Here is a 24,705-nt window from a genome sequence, read left to right on the forward strand (position 1 = left end):
TCGAATCCCTGATTTGTTCTGATAATGGCTTGCAAGCACACGAGGCACACGCGCAAACAAATTGTACGTGCCCTATACACTACTGTTGACGTGAATTCATTGTTTTATTGTTGGCGTCAAGCGTACATTCGTCAATGACTATATGTTCAGTCTAGTATCGTCCTACGGTCACTGTACGTGAATTAGTTCCATCACATCTCGGCGTCAGGATAGGACACCTTCATATATAGTGCTTGCGTCAGGTGACTCGCTTTCTAATCAGCGTTGAAGTTCTGAATTATCGGTACTCAGTGAGCGAAGCATTGAAATCAGCATATCGTATTTCTGTATCTCGAAAATGAACTAAAACGACAAATTCCGGAAGTAGACAGATTGCGGCACCCATGCATTCGTGACCTGTCGTTTCTGAGCACCATGACTGCGTGCACTCACACCCAGTAGGGAGTAGCGTCTAAGGAATATGTGGGTAATGTGCAGGTTTTCATTTGTTCCATCTAAATTTCCAAAACAAGGTGGTAATTCTTTTTTGCCGAATCGTTTTAGAACGCTGACAGCTGATTGGCTAAAGAGTGTGAGTGAATGTGTGTGTATGGTTTTACGCTGCTTTTAACAATATTCCAGCAATATCACGGCAGGGGACACCAGAAATGGGCTTCACACATTGTACCCATGTCGGGAATCGAACCCGGGTCTTCGGCGTGACGAGCGAACGCTTTAACCACTAGGCTACCCGACCGCCCCGATTGGCTAATGAACACACACTAATAAATGATCATTCCCTTAGACCAATAAGGGCTGAAATATCGAATATAATAACGTTCCGATAATGTGCATTTTAGTGATCCTCACAGTTGATAAGTCATTGGAAGAAACATAACACCGTCTATTGTTCCAGACGTCAGTGGTGTTAAATCATCAGAACAAGTTTCGGTTCGAATCCCTGATTCGCCTTGGTGTCATGCCCATGTTTATCGACTTCACCAAAGTTGTAAACCTCTGAGCAGACGCGCATCACTTTGGGCCCGCATCAAGCTGACGCGCCTTGCAACTGAAGTGCTGGTCTAAGAACTTGAAACCTAGTCCTCCAATGTTGAAATGAGCGCCTGACCATAGGCCCGTGCCAGGTATATCTCGTCTCGGGCCCGTAGTTTCAAATTTGTATGGGTCCTTATGGCCTGCAGTAAATTTACGAGTCTATTAATAGACTTGTCACAAGAAGCTGCAGTTTCTTAAATGAGTGCCAGAAGAGTTTTGTCAGGGCCGACAGCTTCTAAACACTGATTCGCCCGTCCTTTCATGCCAAACATGCTAAAGGCGGGTACATACTTTCTGGCAAAGGATAATATAAACATTACTCAGCTCGGAATTATTGAATATAGGTCCGTGACTTTCATGCTACATTCATTGCCATGGATATAATCAAACGTTGATTAATCGACTTGGTAGACTTAACTGGATTTACATTATCGTGGACAGTTTCGAAAAGGTCTACTTCGCAATTCTTTTGTTGTGTATATTCCAAACAAAAGACTTGTCATTTTATAAATAAACAACGTTGCAAAGAGGTACCTACATGCGTCAACAAGCAAATGTTGATGCGAGGCCTAAGACAGTGTTATATGTTGAAAAAACATATTTTTTTGGTCCAAATGAAATTTTTTAAAACCGGGTGAAAACTCTTGCAAATCACGCGAGACGTTTCAGTAGAAGACAAACAGACAGACAGAAGTGTTTACTTATCTCTCACTCATAGATACATTCAAAATACAAACAAAATACAAATACATGTTATGTACATGTATGACCACAATATCTACGACCAGCAGCACAGCGATTTATCAGGTACAATAGAACCAAAATAATAAAATACATAAAATGTTATTTTATGAGGAGACTAAAATAGCTAAATATACACAATATATATAACATAAAACAATCTAATGTATATACACGTATACATTCACATACATTACCCATATCAAATCTGTCAGCGCATAACAGGTTTTGGCAACGCAAAAGATAAGATCTGGGTTTGCTATAATACTAGAGTAAATTTGTCTGTACAAAACATTTTGTTAAAATAAGGTAGAGTAAAGTTACATGTAGTAAGACGGTTGGTCTTCTGGTCGTTATATATAGGGCATATATGTAAAACATGTTCTTCGTCCCCGATAAAGTCTGTACAGTTAAAACAATTTATTTGTTCTCAAGATACATTCTCTTCGCGACCAGTCTCTACTCTTAAAGGCGCCACTCCACATCTAAATTAAGCCAGTGCATGCATGTGAGGGGATGTTTCACACAAGGTTCAACGACATAATTATCACGTAAGGATATGATTTATGGGTGAACAACTTCTTTATTATAATTAGGAGCGACGTTTCGGTGTAGGTTCCAACACCGTTATCAAGCAAGTGTTAGAACCTACACCGAACGTCGCTCTTAATTATAATAAAGAAGTTGTTCATCCATAAATACTATCCTTACTTAGTACTCCAACTTATCAAAAATGCCTATCAAACAAGACATAATTATCTTTAAACAAGGTGTATGTCCTCATTTTATTTCTATTCCCGACATGGGTACAATGTGTGAAGCCCATTTCTGGTGTCCCCCGCCGCGTAAAATCATACTCACTCACTCACTCACTCATTTTATTTCTTCCTTGTTTAACGAAGTTGAGACATTAATTAGTGTCACGTGACTATGCAAGTCGGTCCTGTCGATCTGAGTGCCGCTCAACAAATTGTCCAATACACTTTATGTGTTTTTAATAATACATAAAAACACAAAAGTACGAATAGAGCACGACACTTGACAATCATTCGTTTAGAGATGGTACCTCCTTGTTTCTCCCGTCTTTTCAGTGATGGAGGAGAAGTTGCAAACACTTGAAGTGACATTTCGGCCGAATAACCGATGCGACGTGAAAAAAACATTTTACTCACTCACCCTAGCTAATACCTGGAATGGGCCAAATACATCCCCGGAAGAGGCCGAGAGTTTTCCGAGTGGTAAATCTTGTCAAGCTCCTATCCAGCGCGTGACACCGTTACACTCTCGTATAGAGAGCTCCGCGAACGGGCTATCGCTGTGAGGAGCTTGGAATCTTGTACACAAAGGGACGCAACCTACTTCCTCATCTCGTGCTGGAAATATTGAGAAGCAGTAGAACTACTCTGAACTTGTAGTTGTAAAAGACAACGGACAATGTGACACAATCATCGACAAAGATGATTTGGAAGGTATTCGTCTACATTCAATGCTCTCGTTACAGTTAGTAGAAATTGTCACATTATTTAATTCTGCACTTGCACGGCAGCATTTGGCAGTGAAGGTGGCAGATGCCTGGATGCCAGTTTCACTGCATTGATCTTGTCAATATCAAGCCTGGTGACGAATGCGTCAATCTGCGTCTGAAAGTCACGTGTGTGGTAGTCGTTAGAGATCTTATGGTCAAATTCACGTGAGATCACACTTCATGACTATATAAACGTATTGACGTTATTCGCCTATGGACTGGTGTGCAACGTAACCAATTATTTTGACCATATCCACATGTCATAAATAAGTGTTTTTCAAAGTATCATTATCATTTAAGTAAGGATAAGATATATGGATGAACAACTTCTTTGTTACAATTAGGAGTGACGTTTGGGTGGAGGTTTTAACACTGTTATCAAACAAGTGATGGTAACTTGCTTGATAACAGTGTTAGAACCCACTGTTACATTATGTTGTGTTTCTATGTATCACTTTTTAGTTTATATTGAAAGTGTATGTTCAATTACCTGAATTTTCATGAATAAAAAGCTATATGTAAAGGAAATATCTATATGACAGAAACTTGCCATATGACGTCTGTATCAAGTATATGGTACAAGAGAGCCTCTATAATAGTTATTGACAGTAATTAGAGATGAAGTGCGCACTATTACTGATATGCCATGATGTTAAATACCAATGATTACAATATGTATATTTCCTATTCAAAAACATGCAGATTTTCATCTTGTTGGCAAAGTTGACATAAGTGTCAAGTCAAAACTAAAATGATGGAATTAGCAACTGATTCCTGTGATCGAAAAAGCAAAACTACTCGTGACCAGCTTCCTGTATATAATGGGTTTTTTCACATGTGGACGTCAGCAAAGTGGTAAAAAAATGTGCTAGAAAATTCCGGTGTATGGTTCTATTTTGGACAAAAAAACGAAAACATGATCAGAAAATCAAATTACAGATGAAAGAATGCAATATAGTGTGGTACGTATCGCAATACATAAACAATTATTGCAAAATAAATTGCATTATGAAAGTCAGGCCTATAGGAATCACTAAATTAGAGATGATGTTGTCATACTTAATTCTCTCGTTTCAGTTGTAGCCAACGAATCTCTTCAGGAAGCAGCAAATGTTTGTGCTACGGTCTGTCCTCCTGATGGGCCGTATCACGTGGCGTGTGCACAACTGTCCATCTCGCGTGTGGGCGTGGGTCAAGAGGCACAGGAAATGGTGGTCACTTCTGTACAAAAGTCTGTTTTACAATGACCATAACTCTTGTAACACTGCCACAGACGCAATGATGGAACCAATGTTTTGGTGTGTGGATCATTTTGCAAAGTATATGGGTCCGGTAAGACTTCTTCTCTGTGTCTATCCATCTTTGCATGAAACCATTTTCCAGGCTATATGTTCCTCAATCTCATTAAAATCAGACCTTAGTTCTCGCTATCGCTAAACAAAGATCTGAAGACATCCCATTTGGGGTCACCTCAGAACGACCTTTCATCTGACCAATCAGAGCGTCGCTTACCAAATTATGAAAGTGACAGTCAGAATGTGATTTCTAAACATGCAATTTCGAAAACTTTAACACGGGGTATTCCGAAAGATAGTTACGGGTTTAACGACTGAATACATACAATATAGACCATCTATTAGTCACTCCAGAATGTTCTTTTGTTTAGGTTTCAAATTTGTTATAGAAAATTTGTCAAAATATGTTTCGAAGCGTAGTCGCCAATTTGAAATTAGTGTCGTAAAGCACGAGGAAGCTTCCTTCTGATTGGTCATTCCATTGGTCGGTCAAAGTTCGTGCAAGGTCGATCTGACCAGTAATGGGATGTCCTCAGATCTTTGTTTAGCGGCAGCGAGATCTAAGATCTGATTTTAATCAGATTGTATGTTCCTATGATTGTTTTTCAGGGAGGTCGGGTAGCCTAGTGGTTAAAGTGTTCGCTCGTCACGCTGAAGACCTGGGTTCGATTCCCGACATGGGTACAAGATGTGAAGCCCATTTGCCAATGTACCCCGTCATGATATTGCTGGAATATTGCTAAAAGTGGCGTAAAACCATACTCACTCACTTTTATTGTTTTTCAAATTTGCAAGCAGATTTATACATTTATCATCCATAGCTGGCTCCCACAGGAAATATGCTTGGGTGAGATCAAGCGATATCTAGGTTGTAGATATCGCTGCAATGTAATTGCATCACAATGCTTTATAGACCATTGTGACGTCATTGGTTACCATTACGTCACAATCAAAAAACATCACTAATGGTTCTACTTTTTACAATTAAGACACTGCTTATTACTGTCTACAAATTGAAAAAATTGAATGATGTTGGATGATAAATAAAATCTCACCCTAGTGTCTTTTAATATCAATTATATCAACACTCTTTGATTTATTTGATATCAAAAGAAACTCGGGTGAGATTTTCTATGTAGTAACAAATTGAACTAATGAATCAAAACAGGGGAAGACATCTCTTTTTAGGAGTAAAAAGTCATTTCAGTATAATATTTGTCTTAATATTTCAGATTATGGTAACAATGGTTGTGTTCCTGACGACGATGGTAGTGGCCATCTTCTATGTGTGTCTGCTTCCACATATTTATTACGAGTCTATGGCAGCTACTGTGTTTCACCTGGTGTTTGGGCACTGGCTGCTTCTCATGATCATCTTCAACTACATCATGGCCTGCTTCACCAGCCCTGGACACCCCCCAGATGTAAGTACACCAGCCCCGGACACCCCCCTGATGTAAGTACACCAGACACCCCCCAGATGTAAGTACACCAGCCCCGGACACCCCCCAGATGTAAGTACACCAGACACCCCCCAGATGTAAGCACCCCAGACACCCCCCAGATGTAAGTATACCAGCTCCAGACACCCTCCAGATGTAAGTATACCAGCCCCGGACACCCTCCAGATGTAAGTATACCAGCTCCAGACACCCTCCAGATGTAAGTATACCAGCTCCAGACACCCCCCAGATGTAAGTATACCAGCTCCAGACACCCTCCAGATGTAAGTATACCAGCTCCAGACACCCTCCAGATGTAAGTATACCAGCTCCAGACACCCTCCAGATGTGAGTACCCCGGACACCCCACAGATGTAAGTATACCAGCTCCAGACAACCTCCAGTCGAAGTACCCTGGACACCCCACAGATGTAAGTACACCAGCCCCAGACACCCTCCAGATGTAAGTATACCAGCTCCAGACACCCTCCAGATGTAAGTACCCCGGACACCCAACAGATGTAAATACACCAGACACCCTCCAGATGTAAGTACCCCAGACACCCCACAGATGTAAGTACACCATGCCACTGTTACATGCAAGGACACTTCACCACAGATGCCTTCCAGATGTAATAACTTTGTTATATTAATCCAATAATAAAAAGGGTTATGTATAGTTTCAAATTCAGCTGATTGTAAGTATCATGTTGCTTACTGCCTGACTCTGTGTGTGCAGAACCTGCCAGAAGTTGTCTCCATCTGCAAGAAATGCATCTCCCCCAAGCCTCCTCGCACACACCATTGCAGCGTGTGCCGCCAGTGCGTAATGAAGATGGATCATCACTGTCGTATCCTTTCACCGAGTCAATCTCCACACAGGCTGGAATCCATATTCCCGAGGCAAGGGAGTTAACTGACTGTCCTGTTTCCACTCTTGCCAAACTATGCTGGCATTATAGAGTTATATTCTGGCTGAACTAACCAGTCTATGCATAGTCCAATCAAAATTGCTTGACGAAATCGACATCGGTTTCGTAAAGTGCCCAGAATTTGTTCGCTTGCACAATTTGCAAAGCATGTATACCGCCAACATATGATATTTTCCAAATCATTTCATGTTTTTAATCAAGGTGCTCACGTCATCTGCTCGCGAGTACGCAGCCCGTGTTTTGATATTACTGGTAGCTGCATATTACGGCTGCAATGAGATGTCCTCAGATCTTTGTTTAGTGGAAGCAAGAACTAAGATATGATTTTAATGAGATTGTACATCTTCCAGTGGCAATGGCGTTAACTGACTATAAAAGTCCAGTTTTCACCCTTGCCAAACTAGGCTGGAATTCCGGAGTTACTTTCAAAATCGTGTAACGAACTAGACATCTGGTTCGTAAACAACATGGATTTCAACATGCAGATTTTGGTTGACATAAGGATTTGCAGAGCATTTGTACCGTCCACTTGGCATCGACTGATATTTTGCAAATCTTTTCATGTTTTCATATTTTTCAAGGTACTCAAGTTATTTGATGCACTTCGTGAGATAAGGCCCTTTTAGTTACAATATAGATTTTGATTATAGATCAGATCGTCATGACTGGACGCCTCAATTTTGTTTGAGGCAATTGCAAGTGATATGAGAGGTGGAATTTGGTTGGTCAATAGGAGGGACATAGAAGGGACAAAACTCGTAATAGTCACTGGTGGCACCACAATCGGGCCTGGAAATGCCAGCCAGGTTCGGCAAGGGTGGAAACTGGACTTTCATAGTCAGTTAACTCCCTTGCCTCAGGAAGATGAGGTCAATATTCTGGGGGGTCCACATTAGGATACATTGTTTCATCACATGATTAACCAATAGAATTGCAAGATTCTTAATAGAGGTATAACAGCTGCTGTCCTTGTTTTCGCATATTGACCACATGTGCACACCTGACCTTCTCACATGATGCATAGTTCTCCCTAGGGACGAATCTTATGCGAAATGTATGCTATTCTATACTTGCAAGGGACCATTATTTACTAACATGAACCTCTCAGTGTTATCCTCGTACACATCTATACAGACCTATACTGTTCACATCCGTGAAGATTCCGGGGTAGAATAGGTCTTCAGCAACCCATGCTTGCCGTAAAAGGTGACTATGCTTGTCATAAAAGGCGACTAACAGGATCGGGTGGTCAGGCTCGCTGACTTGGTTGATGCATGTCATCGATCCCAATTGCGTGGATCGATGCTCATGATATCATCACTGGATTGTCTGGTTTAGACTCGATTATTTACAGACCGCCGTCATATAGCTGGAAATTGCTGAGTGCGGCTGTTCCAATACATGTTCTCCTCCAGCTTGTTTTCCTCAACCCCCCCAGCGTGGCTGAACAACTGCGTCGGCTTCTACAACCACCGCTACTTCTTCATGTTCTGTGTGTACATGTGGTCTGGCACCATCTACGTCAGCAGCGTTGGCTACAACCTCTTCAAACAGCACTTCTACGGCAGCAAGGTAAACACACTCCCAAGCAGTGAACTGAATGTTGCTAACACAGCAATACTTCAGCTGTTCCATATTCATTTTAGTCTGTACGGCCATCTTGCTGCTAAACTTCAAAATTATAAAAACCCTGGGGGGATTCTTGGTTTGAATAGGTGCCCAGCTAACTATACTGGTTGTAAGAGACAGCCATGATTAAATTTTAGTCCCAGAAATAAAGTTATGTTATTGTATACAGTAAACTACATTTGTAACGAACTGACGAATATAACAAACATTTCTTGGACCTTTCTTGGGCCGAGCATATAGTTAATACGAACTACGGTTATAACAAATTGAAATTAGTGGTCCCTTTGAGTTCGTTATAACCATAGTTTACTGTATATATATATATACTGAACAGCATTGAAAACACACCAGCAATAAATCTTGAAATATTACAAAAACAACTGGTCGATCTCTGGTGGTTCTTGTCTGCTGGTATCTGTTCAGTAGCCTGAGGACTGTTGAATGATGGCATTGAAACCGTTGTGTGACGTACCAACTTGAAGCATGCCCATGGCACGTTCACGTGTAAAAGTAAAGTAAAGTAAAGTAAAATCCAAATGGAGCCCAGAATAATGCTTAATTTCAGGCCTGAGGCAATCTAGACTTGCCAGATAATGCTAGACTTGACTGTGATTCATTTTGTTGTTTACTTTCTGGGGTTCAGGAGACCGACTCAGGCGACCAAATGGATCAGTGGTCAGACTTGGTTGAAAGTGTGTCATCGTACCCTGTCTTTTTTGACAATATTAGTCACTGGAATGTCTGGTCCAGACACGATTATTTACAGGCCTCTGTCATATAGATGGACTTTTGCGACATTAAACAACAAACGGATACAATCTTCTAACCATTCCTAACTTACTGACTGACTACGTTGTTAACATCTTCAAGTGCCCAACTTAGTTTGTGCACTCAGTTAGTGTTGATTACAGAGGCAGGGACCCATTCCACGTAGCACTACAACAGTCGTAAGTCTATGTTAAAGTGTGGGAGTTACGATCACCTTAGTGCTACGATAGCTTTGTGGAATGAGGCCCTGGTATACAAACAACATGTAAGTTTATGTTAAAGTGTGGGAGTTACGATCTCCTTAGTGCTACGATATCTTTGTGGAATGAGGCCCTGGTATGCAAGGAACATGTAAATCTATGTTAAAGTGTGGGAGTTACGATCACCTTAGTGCTACAATAGTTTTGTGGAATGAGGCCCTGGTATACAAGGAACATGTAAAGCTTGTATTTTTTTTCTGAGTTGGTACTTGTGTTGTAGGGGCGATGGGGTAGTCTAGTTGTAAAAGCATTCACTCGTTGCTCCAAAAACCCCACATTGGTACAATGCGTGAAGCCCATTTCTGGTGTACCCCGCCATGGTATTGCTGGAATATTGCTAGAAGTAGTGTAAAACCATGCTCACGCACTCACAGAACCTCCTCCAGAATGTATTTTAACCATGTAAATAAGGTGTAATATAAATAAGATCTTAACCCAGGAAGCCAGGGACAGACAGAGGTTGTAACAATCCAGACAGGCTCAGGGTATAACATGCAATCAACTAAGTCAGACTCACAGAGCCTGCCCTTTAATCCCAACATTACTTGGCCCGGGCGACAAGCATGAGATATGGGGGAACCAGTTCTGAGCCGGAATGCCCTTTTGCCAAGAGTTGCCATGGCGATAGTTTGCAGTACTTTTCTCTGTAACGGAATGTGTCTGTTTCAGGACATTGTGTTTCCTGGGATACTTTATCCGGTGAATCTCGCCTGGGAAGCGTGGACCTCTAGAAAGGTAACATCCAAAAGGGATAATATTCTCTGCATGTTTCTTTTCCACAATATTTATCAACTTTGTTCAAAGACCATTAATTTTCTGTTGCAAGGTCTATCAGCGTGTCCGTAACAACCAAACTTCAGGTTTTATACAGAATGCAGAGAAAAATCATCCCAACCAAAGTTTTTCTGTCACATGTTTTCAGGGTCTGAGGGTAAAACATTTATTCATAGGCTCAGGAGATAAACATACTGTGTAGATCTTGTTACTTATTGATTTAACCATGCTGAATTGTATTTGGAACCGAACACTTGCACATACTTTAAATACTGCAATTCTGCATTTTGTAACCGATGATTTTATGCTGCCTCCATGGTGTAGTAGATAGAGCATCTGCTTGGGGAGTGGGATCTCTTGGCCGTGCGACAACCTCCGTGATGAAGTGGATAGAGCATCTGCCTGGAGAGTGGAAGGTCGTTCCCTGGATCTCCTGGCCGTGCGACAACCTCCGTGGTGTAGTGGATAGAGCATCTGCCTGGAGAGTGGGAGGTCGTTGGCTTGATCTCCTGGCCATGCGACCGCCTCCGTGGTGTAGTTGATAGAGCATCTGCTGAGGGAGTGGGAGGTCGTAGGCATGATCGGGCTGTGTGACCGTCTCCGTGGTATTGCTTGGAGAGTGGAAGGTTGCTGGCTTGATCTACTGGCCGTACCTTGTGAATAAAGACGTTAAAAGATGGTACTTGGTGTTACCCTGTCTGATGCTTGACATTAACAGGATAAAACAAGGACTGGTCGGTTTGGAGTAGGCATAATATGTCTTAGTGGGGTATCCATGTTACACTGCAGCATGTTTCTCAGTGGGTTGGCACTATGACACTGGCAGAAGTAACTAGAAAGTATTTCAGTCTCCGAGACATATTTTTCAGATTGTGTATTATCGCTAAATGTTTTGCAATCTCATTGAAATCAGATCTTACTTCTCACTACCGCTAAACAAAGATCTGAGGACATCCTATTATGGGTCACATCAGACTGACCGTGCGCAAACTTTGACCGACCAATGGAATGACCAATCAGAAGGCAGCTTTTTCGTGCTTTACGGTACTAATTTCAAATTTTTCGACTACGCATCGAAACATATTTTGACAAATTCTCGATTACAGATTTGAAACCTGAACAAAAGAACATTCTGGATTGGCTAATAGATGGTCTTGATTGTATGGATTTAGTCGTGAAACCTGTAACTATCATTCAGAGTTAAAGTTTTCGAGGTTGCATGATTAGAAATCACATTCCGACTGTCATTTTCATAATCTGGTAAGTGATGCTCCAATTGGTCGGATGAAAGGTCGTTCTGACGTGACCCCTAATGGGATGTCTTCAGATCTTTGTTTAGCGGTAGCGAAAACTGAGGTCTGATTTTAATGAGATTGAATGTTTTGTCAAAGCAGGTGACACCCAAGGTGCCTGTGATAGAGGCAGACATGTTGACAAGCAGCATGGACGAGTTTCAGCCAGACCTGAAGGGACAGTGGATCCACAACGCCATCATCTTCGAGTTCCTGCTGTGTACAGGGGTTTGCATTGCTCTCGGGCTCCTCACCGTCTGGCACGCCCGCATGATCAGCACCGCGGAGACCAGCGTCGAGGTCCACATCAACAAGAAGGAGAGGAAGAGGCTGAGGAAGAAGGGCATGGTAGGGTCTCCTTCTTCTGTTATCTCGTGTACAGAGATTTATGTAGGACTCCTAGCTAAGTGCCTTTGGCAAACAAACTTGGAAACAATTATTATTGCGTTCAGAATCAGGATTTTTATAAGTTATTTTTATCTTGGTTGGTTGGTTGGTTGGTTTGTTGTTTTATGCCACACTCAGCAATGTTCCAGCTATATGATGGCGGTCTGTAAATAATCAAGTCTGGACCAGACAATCCAGTGATCGACATCATGATCATCGATCTACAAAATTGGGATCGATGACAGGCATCAACCAAGTCAGCGAGCCTGACCACCCAATCCCGTTAGTCTATTTTTTAATTTTTTTATCCCCCGCCCAACAAAGTTGGGGATATAGAAACGGGCTCCGTCCGTCCGTCTGTCCGTACATCAGTCCGTCCGTCACGTTTCGTTTCCGGAGCATAACTCATGAACCATCAATATTTTTTCATCAAACTTTGCAGGTCTGTCAGGTGCTATTTAGAAATTTTAGAAATGTTTATTTTTTACGTTTCCTTGGCAACAAGATGGACTTAGGTTCTGTGTTTTCATCAAACTTTGCAGGTCTGTCAGGTACATGCTGGACTGGTGCCTTTTGCTATTTAGAAATTTCAGAAATTTTTATTTTTTATGTTTCCATGGCAACAAGATGGACTTAGGTTCTGTGAGGGTAGGGTTCATTTCCGGAGCATAACTCATAAACCGTTCAATATTTTTTCATCACACTTTGCAGGTCTGTCAAGTACATGCTGAACTGGTTCCTTTTGCTATTAAGACATTTTAGAAATTTTTATTTTTTATGTTTCTATGGCAACAAGATGGACTTAGGTCTTCTTTTTTTACAATTTCCATGACAAGTTCCACCTCGGTTAAAAAAGGTTAGGGTTTGTTTAGATTTCATTATGTCATAAATTCTGCAACAGGGGCGGGGGATATAGCAACGTTAGTGGCAAACACTTGTTGACATTTATCTGAGTAACAAGATGAGGTGGAAATGGAGCGTATTCTGGATTATTGCACTTAAATAGTGACGTGTTAGTGTACTGGTCCGAAGTAATGATGGTTTTATTGTGCAAGCCCACTGAGAAACCATAGCAAAGTTTAACATGGATACCCTACTACAGATACTGACTCTGACCCGACCAGTCCTGGTTTTATCCCCTTTATGCTAGGGTCAAGCAGGGTAATAACAAGTACCATCTTTTAACATTTTTGGGTATGACATGGCTGGGATCGAACCAGCAATCTTCTGCTCTCTGGGCAAGCGCTCTTTCCGCTAGACCATGGAGGCGGTCTGTGAGTTACAAATTGTTGATATAATTAACTATGAGGTTCCCTGTTATGTCCAGAGTTGACTAAAAAGCAGGACTTGGAGATGTTTGACCAACACACCCTTGCTCTGTTGGTAGTGTGCCTTTCAACAAATTTCTTTTTCCATTCATTATTTACTTTTCGGAAAATGATATTCAAATACTCTTCTCTTGCAGATTTTCAAAAATCCTTATGACTTTGGATTTGTGGAGAACTGGAAAATCTTCCTGGGAATAGAAAAGGACAGGTAAGATGTTTCTGTAAAAGGATCAATAGTACTCTTTTGAAGGAATACAACACTGGTGCTTGTTTGTCTGTATTGCTGACTTGGTGTCCTTTGCAAGTATGTGATTACCACAGTTAGCTCCCAGAATACCTATCTGAACTTTAAGGTGTTGAAACTTATTGCAAATCCTTCATAACCTGATATGTCATGTCAAAGTCAAGGTCATCTTCAAGGCCTTAGCCTGAAAAAAAGTTTGTTTAGTGTCTAATTCAAGGATTTACTGTAGGTCAATGAAACATGGTCTTCCTGAAGACAGGGCAGAGATCAGGAAAGGTCATGAGTGACATAAATATAAGGTCAAGGTCACATTGAAGGTCATTCGCAAAATATGTTTGCCATTTTCCCTCACATGTGTCATACATGTATTAAGTCTTATACATGTTTGTGTATTATTTCAGGATATATGTATGATACATGATAACAGGTCACAGTGACCTACTTTCAACGAATGACATATGCTGTTTTATTGTTATTGCACTGAATTCGGCCTCGGAACATCATATTTGAGGGATAACCAGTTATAGTCTTGAAATGATTCCACATGATATTGAAGCTCAAATTCACTCTCAAGGTCATACACTCAGAATTGTTCCCAATAACTAAAAAGCTGAAATTGAGGGTCAAGGTGATTAAACCAAAAGGGCATTGAGGTAGCTGGAAGCATGAGCTTCTGATATTGGGGAATGAAGTTATTCTGTACTTTCTTATTTCGCTTTGTTGGAGGCAATGGATTTCTGTTTCAAAGTCACACTGGAAGTGATATCATTCAGCCAGAAGTGTGCATAAATTTCTCATCAAGGTAGCTGAAGGTATCAGACTTTCTGTTTAAAACAGTCTTGCATGAGACATGTTTTCCCAAACTAGAAGGGTAGCCATTAGAATGGAAGGGCATGCAGCAGTCTTATGAAGCTAGCTACAAGCATGTGAGATTCTGGTTGTCTTGCATTAAGCATGTACTTGGCCAAACCAGAAGTGATGCCATTACAGTGGAAATGCCTTTACAATCCTCGGTATGATAGAGAGGGGACATGTACATGTACTTGAATCTGTCCTGAGGTTGTAGCAGTCATCATTTCACAAAGGTAGGCAATGAAATGTGGGTATGTGAGATGTCCGGGACTTCTAGAAATGGCAGTGACAGCTCTGCTTTTTTTTTTATTGCAAGTACTTGCAGACACTTTTCAGGTTAATTTGAGCTTATATCTACCCTGGTATTATTGCGTTTATTATCTAATATTCCAGGCCAATTACAGTGAACCACAGAGCCTTCTGACCTTTTTTTTCATTAAAAAAGCTTGAAAACATATATTGCTAAATATGGCTCTGGGTAAGCAAAAATTCTAGCTTTCTTTAACAAAGGGAACACAAACTGAGGTTATTTGCTGGTCTGTTGGACCATCGTTATACCTGTGGTATGTAACCATGGTAACTGTTGTACACCATCTTGTCAGTTCCAGGTCCTTCTGGCGACACATCCTCCTCCCATCATGCCATACACCAACAGGAAACGGTCTCACGTGGAGAACTGCCACCTATCAGTTGAACCAGGAAGAAAATGGCCTCCGGTTGTTATGACGATGGCACACAGAGGCAGAATTCTTTTACAGACTGATGTGGTTGATACCCAGATTTATTTTAAAGGATTTTAAGGCTGTTGTGATAAATATGGTGAATGTTTTCTCTCTGCGACTATGCAGGATATTCACAGGATGTTCGCAGGAAAGTAACTGCAGGATAGGACTTCCTAACAATCATCACAAAACATCTATAGGACATTAAACTTCAATAGGATATCCACAAGACTTGACAAGGACATTTACATGAGTTATCAAGGACATTCACAACATTTTTCAAGGACAATCACAAGACAACATCCATAAGATACCTACATGACTTTCTACAGACGTACTGAGGACAGGCACAAGACAGCAATAGGACATTCATCTCACTTTCACATGTTATCTGGAGGACTTTACAGGACATCAACAGGACATTCACAGGATTCCATGTGCTTTTTTTACTCCGTCTTCCTCTCAGGGATTTACTCCCAGTCTGACATGCTGCATCTCCACTTTCCACGCATCACGTCATGACTGGGAGCTGGTGTGGCTGCTACGCCAGGTTTCTACATGATTGAGAGTTTTTGTGTCATGGACATTCCACCCACAATCTCATTAAACTCCGATCGGTTACTCCGATATGACACGGCCCCTGTGGGGAGGTCTGAGGACACGACCATAGGAGGGTGCATGAGAGGAACCCTGAGCAAACTTTGACCACAATGTCCACCGGTAAATGAAGGATGTGTGGGTTCTTGATCTTAGCAACAAATAACATAGAACACAAAGATATGTCCATATATTACTCACTCTTTTGGGTGTAGATGACACGTTCTGTGTACAAGATCCACAACAACATAATTGTAGAATAAAATTCCCTGAATATTTTCATTTTCAAAATATGGTGGGGCGGTCGGGTAGCCTAGTGGTTAAAGTATTTGTCACATCGAAGATACTCCCGTAGTGATATTTGCAATAATATTGAATATTGAATATTGAATATTGATCATATTGAAAACTACCCTTCAGCAAGTAATGTTTGTCATAAGAGGCAACTTACAGGATCGGGTGGTCAGGCTTGCCGACTTGGTTGATGCATTTAATCATATCCCAATTGCGTAGATCGATGCTCATGATGTCAATCACTGGATTGTCTGGTCCAGACTTGATTAGTTACAGACCGCTGTCATATAACTAGAATATTGCTAAGAGTGGCGTTAAAGAACAAACAAACACTCAGAAGAAATCAGATACGCTTGTCTGAATGCTTCACTCACTCATTCCGAGAGTAGAAAAGTCCCTATACTGATGTGCTGGTGAAAACTTCACCTGACACAACCTATGAAAGTGTCCTCAGTTCTCCACACAGGGAAGCATTGTATCAGAGTAAAAATCTGATTTTAATGAGATTGTTCCACCCTTTCATGCTCTCAACTAGTAAAACCTTACAAAATTAATATAGATGTTCAAAGGCAGCTTCTGATGTCATTACTGCTAACGGTCAGGGAACCTTGCTGATGGTCAGGGAACCTTGCTGATGGTCAGGGAACCTTGCTAATGGTCAGGGAACCTTGCTAACGGTCAGGGAACCTTGCTGATGGTAAGGGAACCTTGCTGATGGTCAGAGAACCTTGCTAACGATCAGGGAACCTTGCTAACGGTCAGGGAACCTTGCTAACGGTCAGGGAACCTGGAATTTGTTTACAAAGTTGACAGCTCAAGAACCCATGCAGCCATTATTTTGCTCAGAGTCAAACTGATGTGACCTTCCATCGGGGGTGTCCTCGGATCTTCATGCAGATGTATTGTATCGGAGTGAAAGATCATATTATAAGGTGGGGATAATTGGGGTCATTTCAAAATAAAATAATAATCAGTTTAGCTTTATTGACCGTATCATAAACAATTCTGCAAACATGTCAAGGAAAAAGTGAAAAAGGGTCAGGTTTAAAGACATGGCTCTTGTGAGGGGGTGGCACAAAGATCAAATGAACAATCAAATCAACAAGTAGTTGAGCTTGATGTCAGTAAACAGTAGACAGTAGACCTGAGACTGTTTTTCCCGCTAAGTGTCACAGAACTTGTGTTCATTGTTGTAAATGTACATTTGTATATGTTATTGTTATGATTTTAATAAAATAACAAGTACAATGTTCGTAAATGACTTGTGTGTTTATGGTATGTAGCCATGTACAGTAAACTACAGTCATAAAAAACTCAAAGGGACCACTAACTTGTTCATTATAACCATATATACAGCAAAGGGAACCAAAACATGCTCGCTATATCCGTCAGTTCATCATAAGCATGTTTGTTATAAACATAGTCTACTGTACAGTGAAATGTAGACAAACATCTAGTCTGTGAAATGAACTATTTCCTAGACATAACTGGCAGAACACAAAACAAAACCCAATAATTCCTGAATAATGTCATTTATTGAGGTTTCACACGATTCCTGTTGGTGCATCACCAGCTCAAGTAAAACCTTACTGTCAGTGTCAGACTCGCCAGTATGCCGTCTGTGTCTCACGTAACATTTGTCATATAAAATTGCATCTATACTAAACACAAAATGTCAGGGATCATGAATATTTTTTTGGATTTTGTTTTCTAGTGAAGACTGACGACACAATTTCATAAAAATATCCCCCGAAATACTCATGATCCCTAACCTTTTGTGTTCAGTATAGAATGTGTAACATCTCACACAACGAAATGATCCACTTTATTCGTTACCAGGCTGTGTGAGCACTGTCTTCACAAGTATAACTTATAACGTTGGAGGCCCTACGAGCCTGTAGTTGAGGCTGTTTGATGCATGGACACACACAGGGTGGGAATATCACTGTCAGTGTTCGTTGACATCGTCTCTCCAAATGCAATCCTAATATTGACAATGTTTTCTCAAAGTTTGCATGCTGGTGTGGGCCTAGGTTAGGCACATCGATGTTCAGAGACGCTGACTGCAATTGATGGCCACTCAACAACTCAACTCATGTCTCAGCTCCAGTTCATGTCAGTGTTTGCCACCATGAGTTAGCCACAGTGGGACATCAAGTAGACCCATGTGAAACAAGACATGGAATATGCTCTCTCCGATCTAGCATACCAATGTTTCAATGAAATAACTCACTCAATCTCAGGTGAGGCATACCGGTTCCTATGCTGGACTTGACAACACGCATATACTCTCCAATCAGGCACACCAATGATGGATGCGACAACGCACATATACTCTCCAATCAGGCACACCAATGTTGGATGCGACAACACACGCTATCTTCAATCAGGCATACCAATGTTGGCCGTGATATAACACACGCTATCTTCGATCAGGCATACCAATGTTGGCCGTGATATAACACACGCTATCTTCGATCAGACATACCAATGTTGGACGTGATATAACACGCTATCTTCGAACAGGCATACCAATGTTGGCCGTGATATAACACGCTATCTTCGATCAGGCATACCAATGTTGGCCGTGATATAACACACGCTATCTTCGATCAGACATACCAATGTTGGCTGTGATATAACACACGCTATCTTCGATCAGGCATACCAATGTTGGACGTGATATAACACACGCTATCTTCGATCAGGCATACCAATGATGGACGTGATATAACGCGCTATCTTCGATCAGGCATACCAATGTTGGACATAGTTTGTTCCAGGTAAGCTAGGGGCCCTGGTTGGTATGCTGGTGGGGGTTGAGGCGGAGGCATGACGAAGGGCTGAGGGACGGCACCTGGCATGGGGGGGCCAGGGTACGGGGCCATGCCTGGGTGCTGCTGTGGGTGCATCGGCTGGGGAGGGGGAGGTTGTTGCATCTGGGGGGGTTGCTGCTGGTGAAGCGAGGGCTGCTGGGGGGTTCCAGTGCCAGGCATGTTGCGGAGGAGGTTCTGCCAGTGCTGTAGACGTTCATGGTGTTTTTCTATCAGCTTCTCTTTTCTCTCAATCTCACTCTTCAGGTCGGCGATGTCCTGAAACAGTGACCATGTCATGTAGTTAGTGGGTGAGTGAGTTTAGTTTTACGCCACTTTTAGCAATTTATCAAGCAATATCAAGGCGGTGGAACACCAGAAATGGGCTTCACACATGTCAGGAATCAAACCCAGATCTTCGGTGTGACGAGTGAACGCTTTAGCCCCTAGGCTACCCAACCGCCTGGCCATGTCATGTAACTTCCATTTGTTGATATGACTGGGGTAAAAATTGGCGCTCATCAAGATGTTTAAGTGTGTCATTTGGAATCTGAGTGTGTCAACCAGAAGGATACTTTTGAGAACTTCTGTAAGAACTTGATGACTTTTCGTATTGAGCTAAATAATAAGCAGTTTTTTGGGAAATTGCACCCTTCTTTTTCATTCAATTGATTATACCCTTCTCAATTTCTGAATGCCCAGGATTATTTTGTGAATCAAACGGTGTAAGAATTTTTATATTGCTATTTCCATGAGTTTAATCAGTTTATCTGTATGCCAGTGCAAGTGTCACTGGATTCATACCATAAAACACGTTTTTCTACAAGCACCGGAAACAAATTTTAACCATGTGATTGTCACTCTAAAACAAGCAGTTTGAAACCCTGCATGTGTTACACACAATCCAACTTCCACAAGATGTCAAGTCTATGTTAAGATAAAGGAAGAGTAGCGCTACCATCCCTTTGTAAGACCAGGCCTTTAACAGCAATTCCAATATGTAGGTAGAGGTAGGCAGGTAGAGAGGCAGCATTTTGGCTTGTAAGGCATTTGCCAGGTCAATACTTGTGCCTCTTTCAGCAAGCATGGGTTGCTGAAGACCTATTCTAACCCGGATCTTCAAGAGGAAACATCTTGTCTGTTTAGATATTCAGTACTCTTGGACAAACAGACTAGTGGGTGTATCTGAACACAGAACCATATGGCTTCCTGTCCAGTAAAAACCTTCACTAGAATCATATGACTCTTGTTCACTGCCCCTCCGCCCTCCGCCCCCTCCCCAATGCCTTAAAGTAAATGACCAGTCAGTTTGCTGTTACAACAGACATCGGCTGCTATGGACCTATACTGCTGCATCATCCCTATGAGTGAGTGAGTGAGTGAGTGAGAGTGAGTGTGAGTATGGTTTTACGCTGCTTTTAGCAATATTCCAGGAATATCACGGCAGGGGACACCAGAAATGGGCTTCACACATTGTACCCATGTCGTGAATCGAACCCGGGTCTTCGGCGTGATGAGTGAACACTTTAACCACTAGGCTACCCGAACGCCCCCCCTATGGGTGAATGCATGTCAGTAAGAATGTGTGATTATCATAAATCCAATAACACAGCCACTGTAGCCACTACTCGGGAACCACCTGACCAGAGTCCCCGAGTTCCTAGTGGCCACACTGGTCCACATCATCAGGGACACACACCTCCTTCAACACCTGCTCCGGCTTCTCCGTGGACATGATGAGTCTCTGACTCAGGAAGTACGCCTCTGTCTGACGCGCTAGATCCAGGAACTTGGATATTGTGTGGTCCACCCCTGCAACATGAACACATCACCTGGGATACTATTATAATCTCTTTATAGCTTACCAAACCACATATCCCACATGAGTTTTTGTCTTGGCCTGTTCGTCTGCCTGTTTGTATGTCGTAGTGGCAGCCATATTGGGAAACCCATATTACCACATGCCAGAACTCTGCCATTTATGCATTTATTTGAATCTCATGTCTTGTAGGCTTTAACCGTGTTTCCTGTATGACGTTGATCTTAGGTGGTATACTGCCCTTGGAATTCTATTAAAATCAGGGCTAGAAATTAACCTTAAAAGTCTACTCAACTACTGGCTTGAATAGTGGGATCAGATGGATCAAGCTAGTGTTAATTTCTACCCCTGACTTCTGCAATCGGCTGGAAAGCCAAAAGTGGTGAAGGTCATAGTAAGTTAGCAGATGAATGTTATGTCAATGCCGCAGACAACCTGACCACTTAGTCACCTCTTGGATTCAAACCAAACCAGTGCAACCAGAACAGAGACATTTCTTATTTAACTTGAGTGAAAAATGTATCTAAAAGTTTCAGATATATGTACATCAACACAAAACATGCATCACAAGTACATCCTAACATAAATTAGTAGAAATATTATATATATTATTCTTTTCTTAATCCAAAGATTTGATTTCCCCATGAATACCCACCTGTCTTGGTCTCTTCGGAATCAACAACATTGAAATGCTCCTGGGTAGTGACCAAGGCAAGACAATTCTGAAACCAAAAATACACAATTAGGATCAGTCTTACCACTATCATCCCCAATAGACCAGATACATAGTGTAATTTACCGTTTTCGACATCATAAGCACCCAGGGCCCTCTCAAAATTAGAAATAAAGGGCTCTTATTAGAATATTATTTGAGTGAAAAAAACAGAAGTTGAAAGATAAATTTCGTGATTTATGCTGACAGCCTGAAATGTTTACATAAGACAGATATATTTTTCCAGAATTTAATTGCCCATAATTATGTATGCATATAACACAAGAGTGCGTATTATAATAATATATATACGCGAATAAGTAAGTCTTTTGTACATTGATCAATCGAAGGGGTGCTAATTGGGATTATTCACTAGCCAATATATTAGCAAATATCGCTGTGGGCACCTTTAGAGCGGGGCGCTTATTACGTCGAATACGGTAATCTCCATTCTGTTTAAATAATACTGTGGACCCATTTGCTATCATAGCTGTATTTGGGAAGTGGTGTCCCATGTCCATCTCTTTCACCAGTAAGTTAGAATTTATCTCACATATGGGTGTTAGTTGATTGGGCGGCTATTTTGAGCATAAAAACAACAATGTCATTTGAGTCAAAACATGGCTATGGTAGTGAATGGGTTCAGAGCAGTCTGCGACTTTAGCCACTGGTCCAAATTCCATGTCTAGTAAATTTCTGTTCAATCTGGTTAACTCAGCTAATAATAAAAATAGTCCATATAATAACACTAAAATCTAATGAAAATGATGTAGTTATGTTCGGGCTAGTTGGCACAAAGATTTTTGGGACAGAGTTTCAGTGTATTTACCATGATACAGTGGAGATAACACATGGTACTGGTAGAATATCGGTCAAAAGTATTTATCATCATAATATGGAGTTGATACTCGAAGATGTTCTACCAATGACCACTGTACCATCTTTTCTTGACAGCTTCTTATTGTGACATTTGACAATCATAATGCATAAATCCCCAGTATAGATCATTTGAGCATATTAAACATAGAACACAGTCCTTATTATTTGTGATACCATCAGTGTTGCCATGGTAATGTGTTGGCTCATGAACTCTTTAACCGAGCCGAGCTTCAAGTTGGCAGCCCTAGTGCAATCCTCCTCTAATCATGCAGCGCTAATTGGAATAAAAAGTAGATGTACTCCCAGTTCGTGAAAAGGGAGATAGTGATGTCCCATCTATGTGTTCATAGGTGCAGACATAATCCCAATGAAAGGTGAAACCAACATTCTTCGACATAAATATTTTAATGAGTTTATCCCAGAAAAGTCATTATGAGCATATCTGCATTTGCAGCATGCGAGTCATTGTCAAAAAATAATTCCGAAATATAGATAAGCAATCAAATAGCAAGACAAAAGAAGGAAACTTATTACTGCCACATATTTCACATAACTATTGTTTACCACGTGTCCAGGGGAATATTGGGGGCACTGGCGGCCCAGTAGTCTAAGGAGCCATGATTCGCCTTGCAGAGTTGTGTCCCTTGGACACGCCAGAAACCTATGATTGTGGGTTCGAATCCCGTGTCGTCCCGATTATCTTTCTAGGTTTGTCAGCACCATACCCGTTCTCATGGGTTTCACCGAAGTGGTAAACGTCTTAAAACCTGCATCACTTCGGGCTTTCCTCCCATATTAAGCTGACACGCCGTGATGAAACTGGAATACTGTTAAAAGCGGCGTTAAACCCAACTCACTCACTCACTAAGGCGATTATCAATTAGAATAAGATAACATGGGTTTTTACTCTACATAGTTTGTTGGGTTTTTTAATGATAGATTGTGGCTATAGAACATATAAATTTATCTGAAAAATCTATTTCCATATCATTTGAATCCTAATTAGACTGACTTTATACACAGGAAAGTCAATACATCTACTGAGTTAGTAAATCATGTTCAGGTGTATGAAACAACACGTAGAGTGAGTGACTCTAAGGAGATGAACATGCGAATTTAACATTTTAACATAAGTTGAATGGACTATCATTAATCAACATGAGTTTCACCCACACCAGTGACACTCATGTTGCATACTCCTTCAGTTTGTGAATTTGTGTTGATATATTAACATTACCCTTTTTTGATACATGACAAATGTGATATTTTGCAATATATTAAGAAACAGTCGTAGTTTAAACTCTAATAACATGAACAACTGTAAAACACATCAAGACAACTTTCTCTTAAAAACAAGCCATCAACTGAATATTTACAATGTCTGTATGATGCTTACACTAACACACACACACAGATACATAGACACACAGACACCACTAAAGCGCGAGTAATTGTGATAAAAATGGCCATCCAAAAGTGTATGATGTCCGAAAACCCATGATCTGACGATATATTTTATGTTGCAACATCAGGTTATTGAGAAAATGGCTGCTTGTGAAAATGGACCCAAACAAAACTAACGCAAATCTGTAGTGGTTTAGTTTATACCATTAGGGCATAGGATCCTTCTCTCCCATCTGGCATTATTAATTATTATTTTGTTTGTGTTTCAATTAATGGTTGTACTACCCACTGTCACATAGAAAGCCAGAGAGGCCACAGACAATGGCACATAATGGAGAAGTGAGGATTAGTGAAGGCCCTATATTTGAGTAAAGGGAGCTATGTATTAATTGTTATTTGGTTTGGGGCTTTTCAATCACAATTATTGAGAACTTCTGGGGCCCCAAGTTCTTTGGTTAGTTCATACAAGTGATTACCAATTAACTTTGTTAGCATGGTTATCCATTGGTCCCTTTTATTTATGGGCATGGCTGACATTAGCGAAAGTGCACTCCGTGAACTGTGGAAATGATTAAATTGTGCACTGATGACAGTGGTGTGGAAAGAACGAAGAACAGATGGTCTGAAACATACAACTTCGAAACTCGGTGCTAAGAAGACGATAGTAGCATGTGCCCAGTTAAATGCATCCAATCTTTCCTTCAACATATAACTTGTTGGGGATTTCAGAAAAGAAATATCGCGCGTCTTTACCTGAAACGCTGTTTCCAAATTATCAATGATGTGAGTTTGGCCTCCATCACTTGTGGAGGCGGCCATTTTTCGGTAAACAATGAAAACTTCGGTAACGTTCGGAATATTCCGCCTCAAGGTGTCACCCGTTTATCCAGCATGCAGTTTCAAGTGTATGTATAATCGAGGTCATAACGGTCATCACTTTGTTTACTTCCGGGTTCATCTC

The 24,705-nt window shown here is 41.1% G+C and overlaps 2 protein-coding genes across 4 annotated transcripts; one reads left to right on the forward strand and one right to left on the reverse strand.

The window, feature by feature from the left end:
* Positions 1-3,133: 3,133 nt before the first annotated feature.
* On the forward strand, positions 3,134-15,795 carry LOC139452465 (palmitoyltransferase ZDHHC16-like). 3 transcript variants are annotated; one of them, XM_071233955.1, is made up of 9 exons: positions 3,134-3,245; positions 4,379-4,633; positions 5,829-6,020; positions 6,778-6,889; positions 8,409-8,542; positions 10,297-10,362; positions 11,793-12,041; positions 13,546-13,616; positions 15,107-15,795. In XM_071233955.1, exons 2-9 carry the CDS (start codon positions 4,412-4,414, stop codon positions 15,228-15,230), a joined length of 1,170 nt encoding a protein of 389 aa, XP_071090056.1. In that variant the 5' UTR covers positions 3,134-3,245; positions 4,379-4,411; the 3' UTR covers positions 15,231-15,795. The 3 variants fall into 3 exon arrangements, with proteins under 3 accessions (XP_071090056.1, XP_071090058.1, XP_071090057.1); XM_071233957.1 differs by having other exon boundaries at positions 15,113-15,795; XM_071233956.1 differs by having other exon boundaries at positions 11,796-12,041.
* Positions 15,796-17,644: 1,849 nt separating this feature from the next.
* LOC139452594 (mediator of RNA polymerase II transcription subunit 28-like) lies at positions 17,645-24,570 on the reverse strand. The gene is made up of 4 exons (XM_071234120.1): positions 24,498-24,570; positions 21,405-21,471; positions 20,630-20,742; positions 17,645-19,209 (listed from the first exon to the last, which is right to left on the reverse strand). Exons 1-4 carry the CDS (start codon positions 24,561-24,563, stop codon positions 18,856-18,858), a joined length of 600 nt encoding a protein of 199 aa, XP_071090221.1. The 5' UTR covers positions 24,564-24,570; the 3' UTR covers positions 17,645-18,855.
* Positions 24,571-24,705: the final 135 nt, after the last annotated feature.

The sequence above is a fragment of the Haliotis cracherodii genome, unplaced genomic scaffold, assembly GCF_022045235.1.
Source record: "Haliotis cracherodii isolate W230 unplaced genomic scaffold, xgHalCrac1.p SCAF_9, whole genome shotgun sequence".
Classification (NCBI taxonomy): Eukaryota; Metazoa; Mollusca; class Gastropoda; order Lepetellida; family Haliotidae; genus Haliotis; species Haliotis cracherodii.

Bases quoted from the DNA above. Each gene is read 5' to 3' on its own strand.
- LOC139452465 (XM_071233955.1), top strand. From the start codon at position 4,412: ATGTTTGTGCTACGGTCTGTCCTCCTGATGGGCCGTATCACGTGGCGT. The intron at 4,634-5,828 runs GTAAGACTTCTT...TTAATATTTCAG, and splicing joins TTGCAAAGTATATGGGTCCG to ATTATGGTAACAATGGTTGT. The intron at 8,543-10,296 runs GTAAACACACTC...TGTCTGTTTCAG, and splicing joins AGCACTTCTACGGCAGCAAG to GACATTGTGTTTCCTGGGAT.
- LOC139452594 (XM_071234120.1), bottom strand. From the start codon at position 24,563: ATGGCCGCCTCCACAAGTGATGGAGGCCAAACTCACATCATTGATAAT. The intron at 21,472-24,497 runs GTAAAGACGCGC...TTTTGGTTTCAG, and splicing joins ATTTGGAAACAGCGTTTCAG to AATTGTCTTGCCTTGGTCAC. The intron at 20,743-21,404 runs GTGGGTATTCAT...TTCATGTTGCAG, and splicing joins TTCCGAAGAGACCAAGACAG to GGGTGGACCACACAATATCC.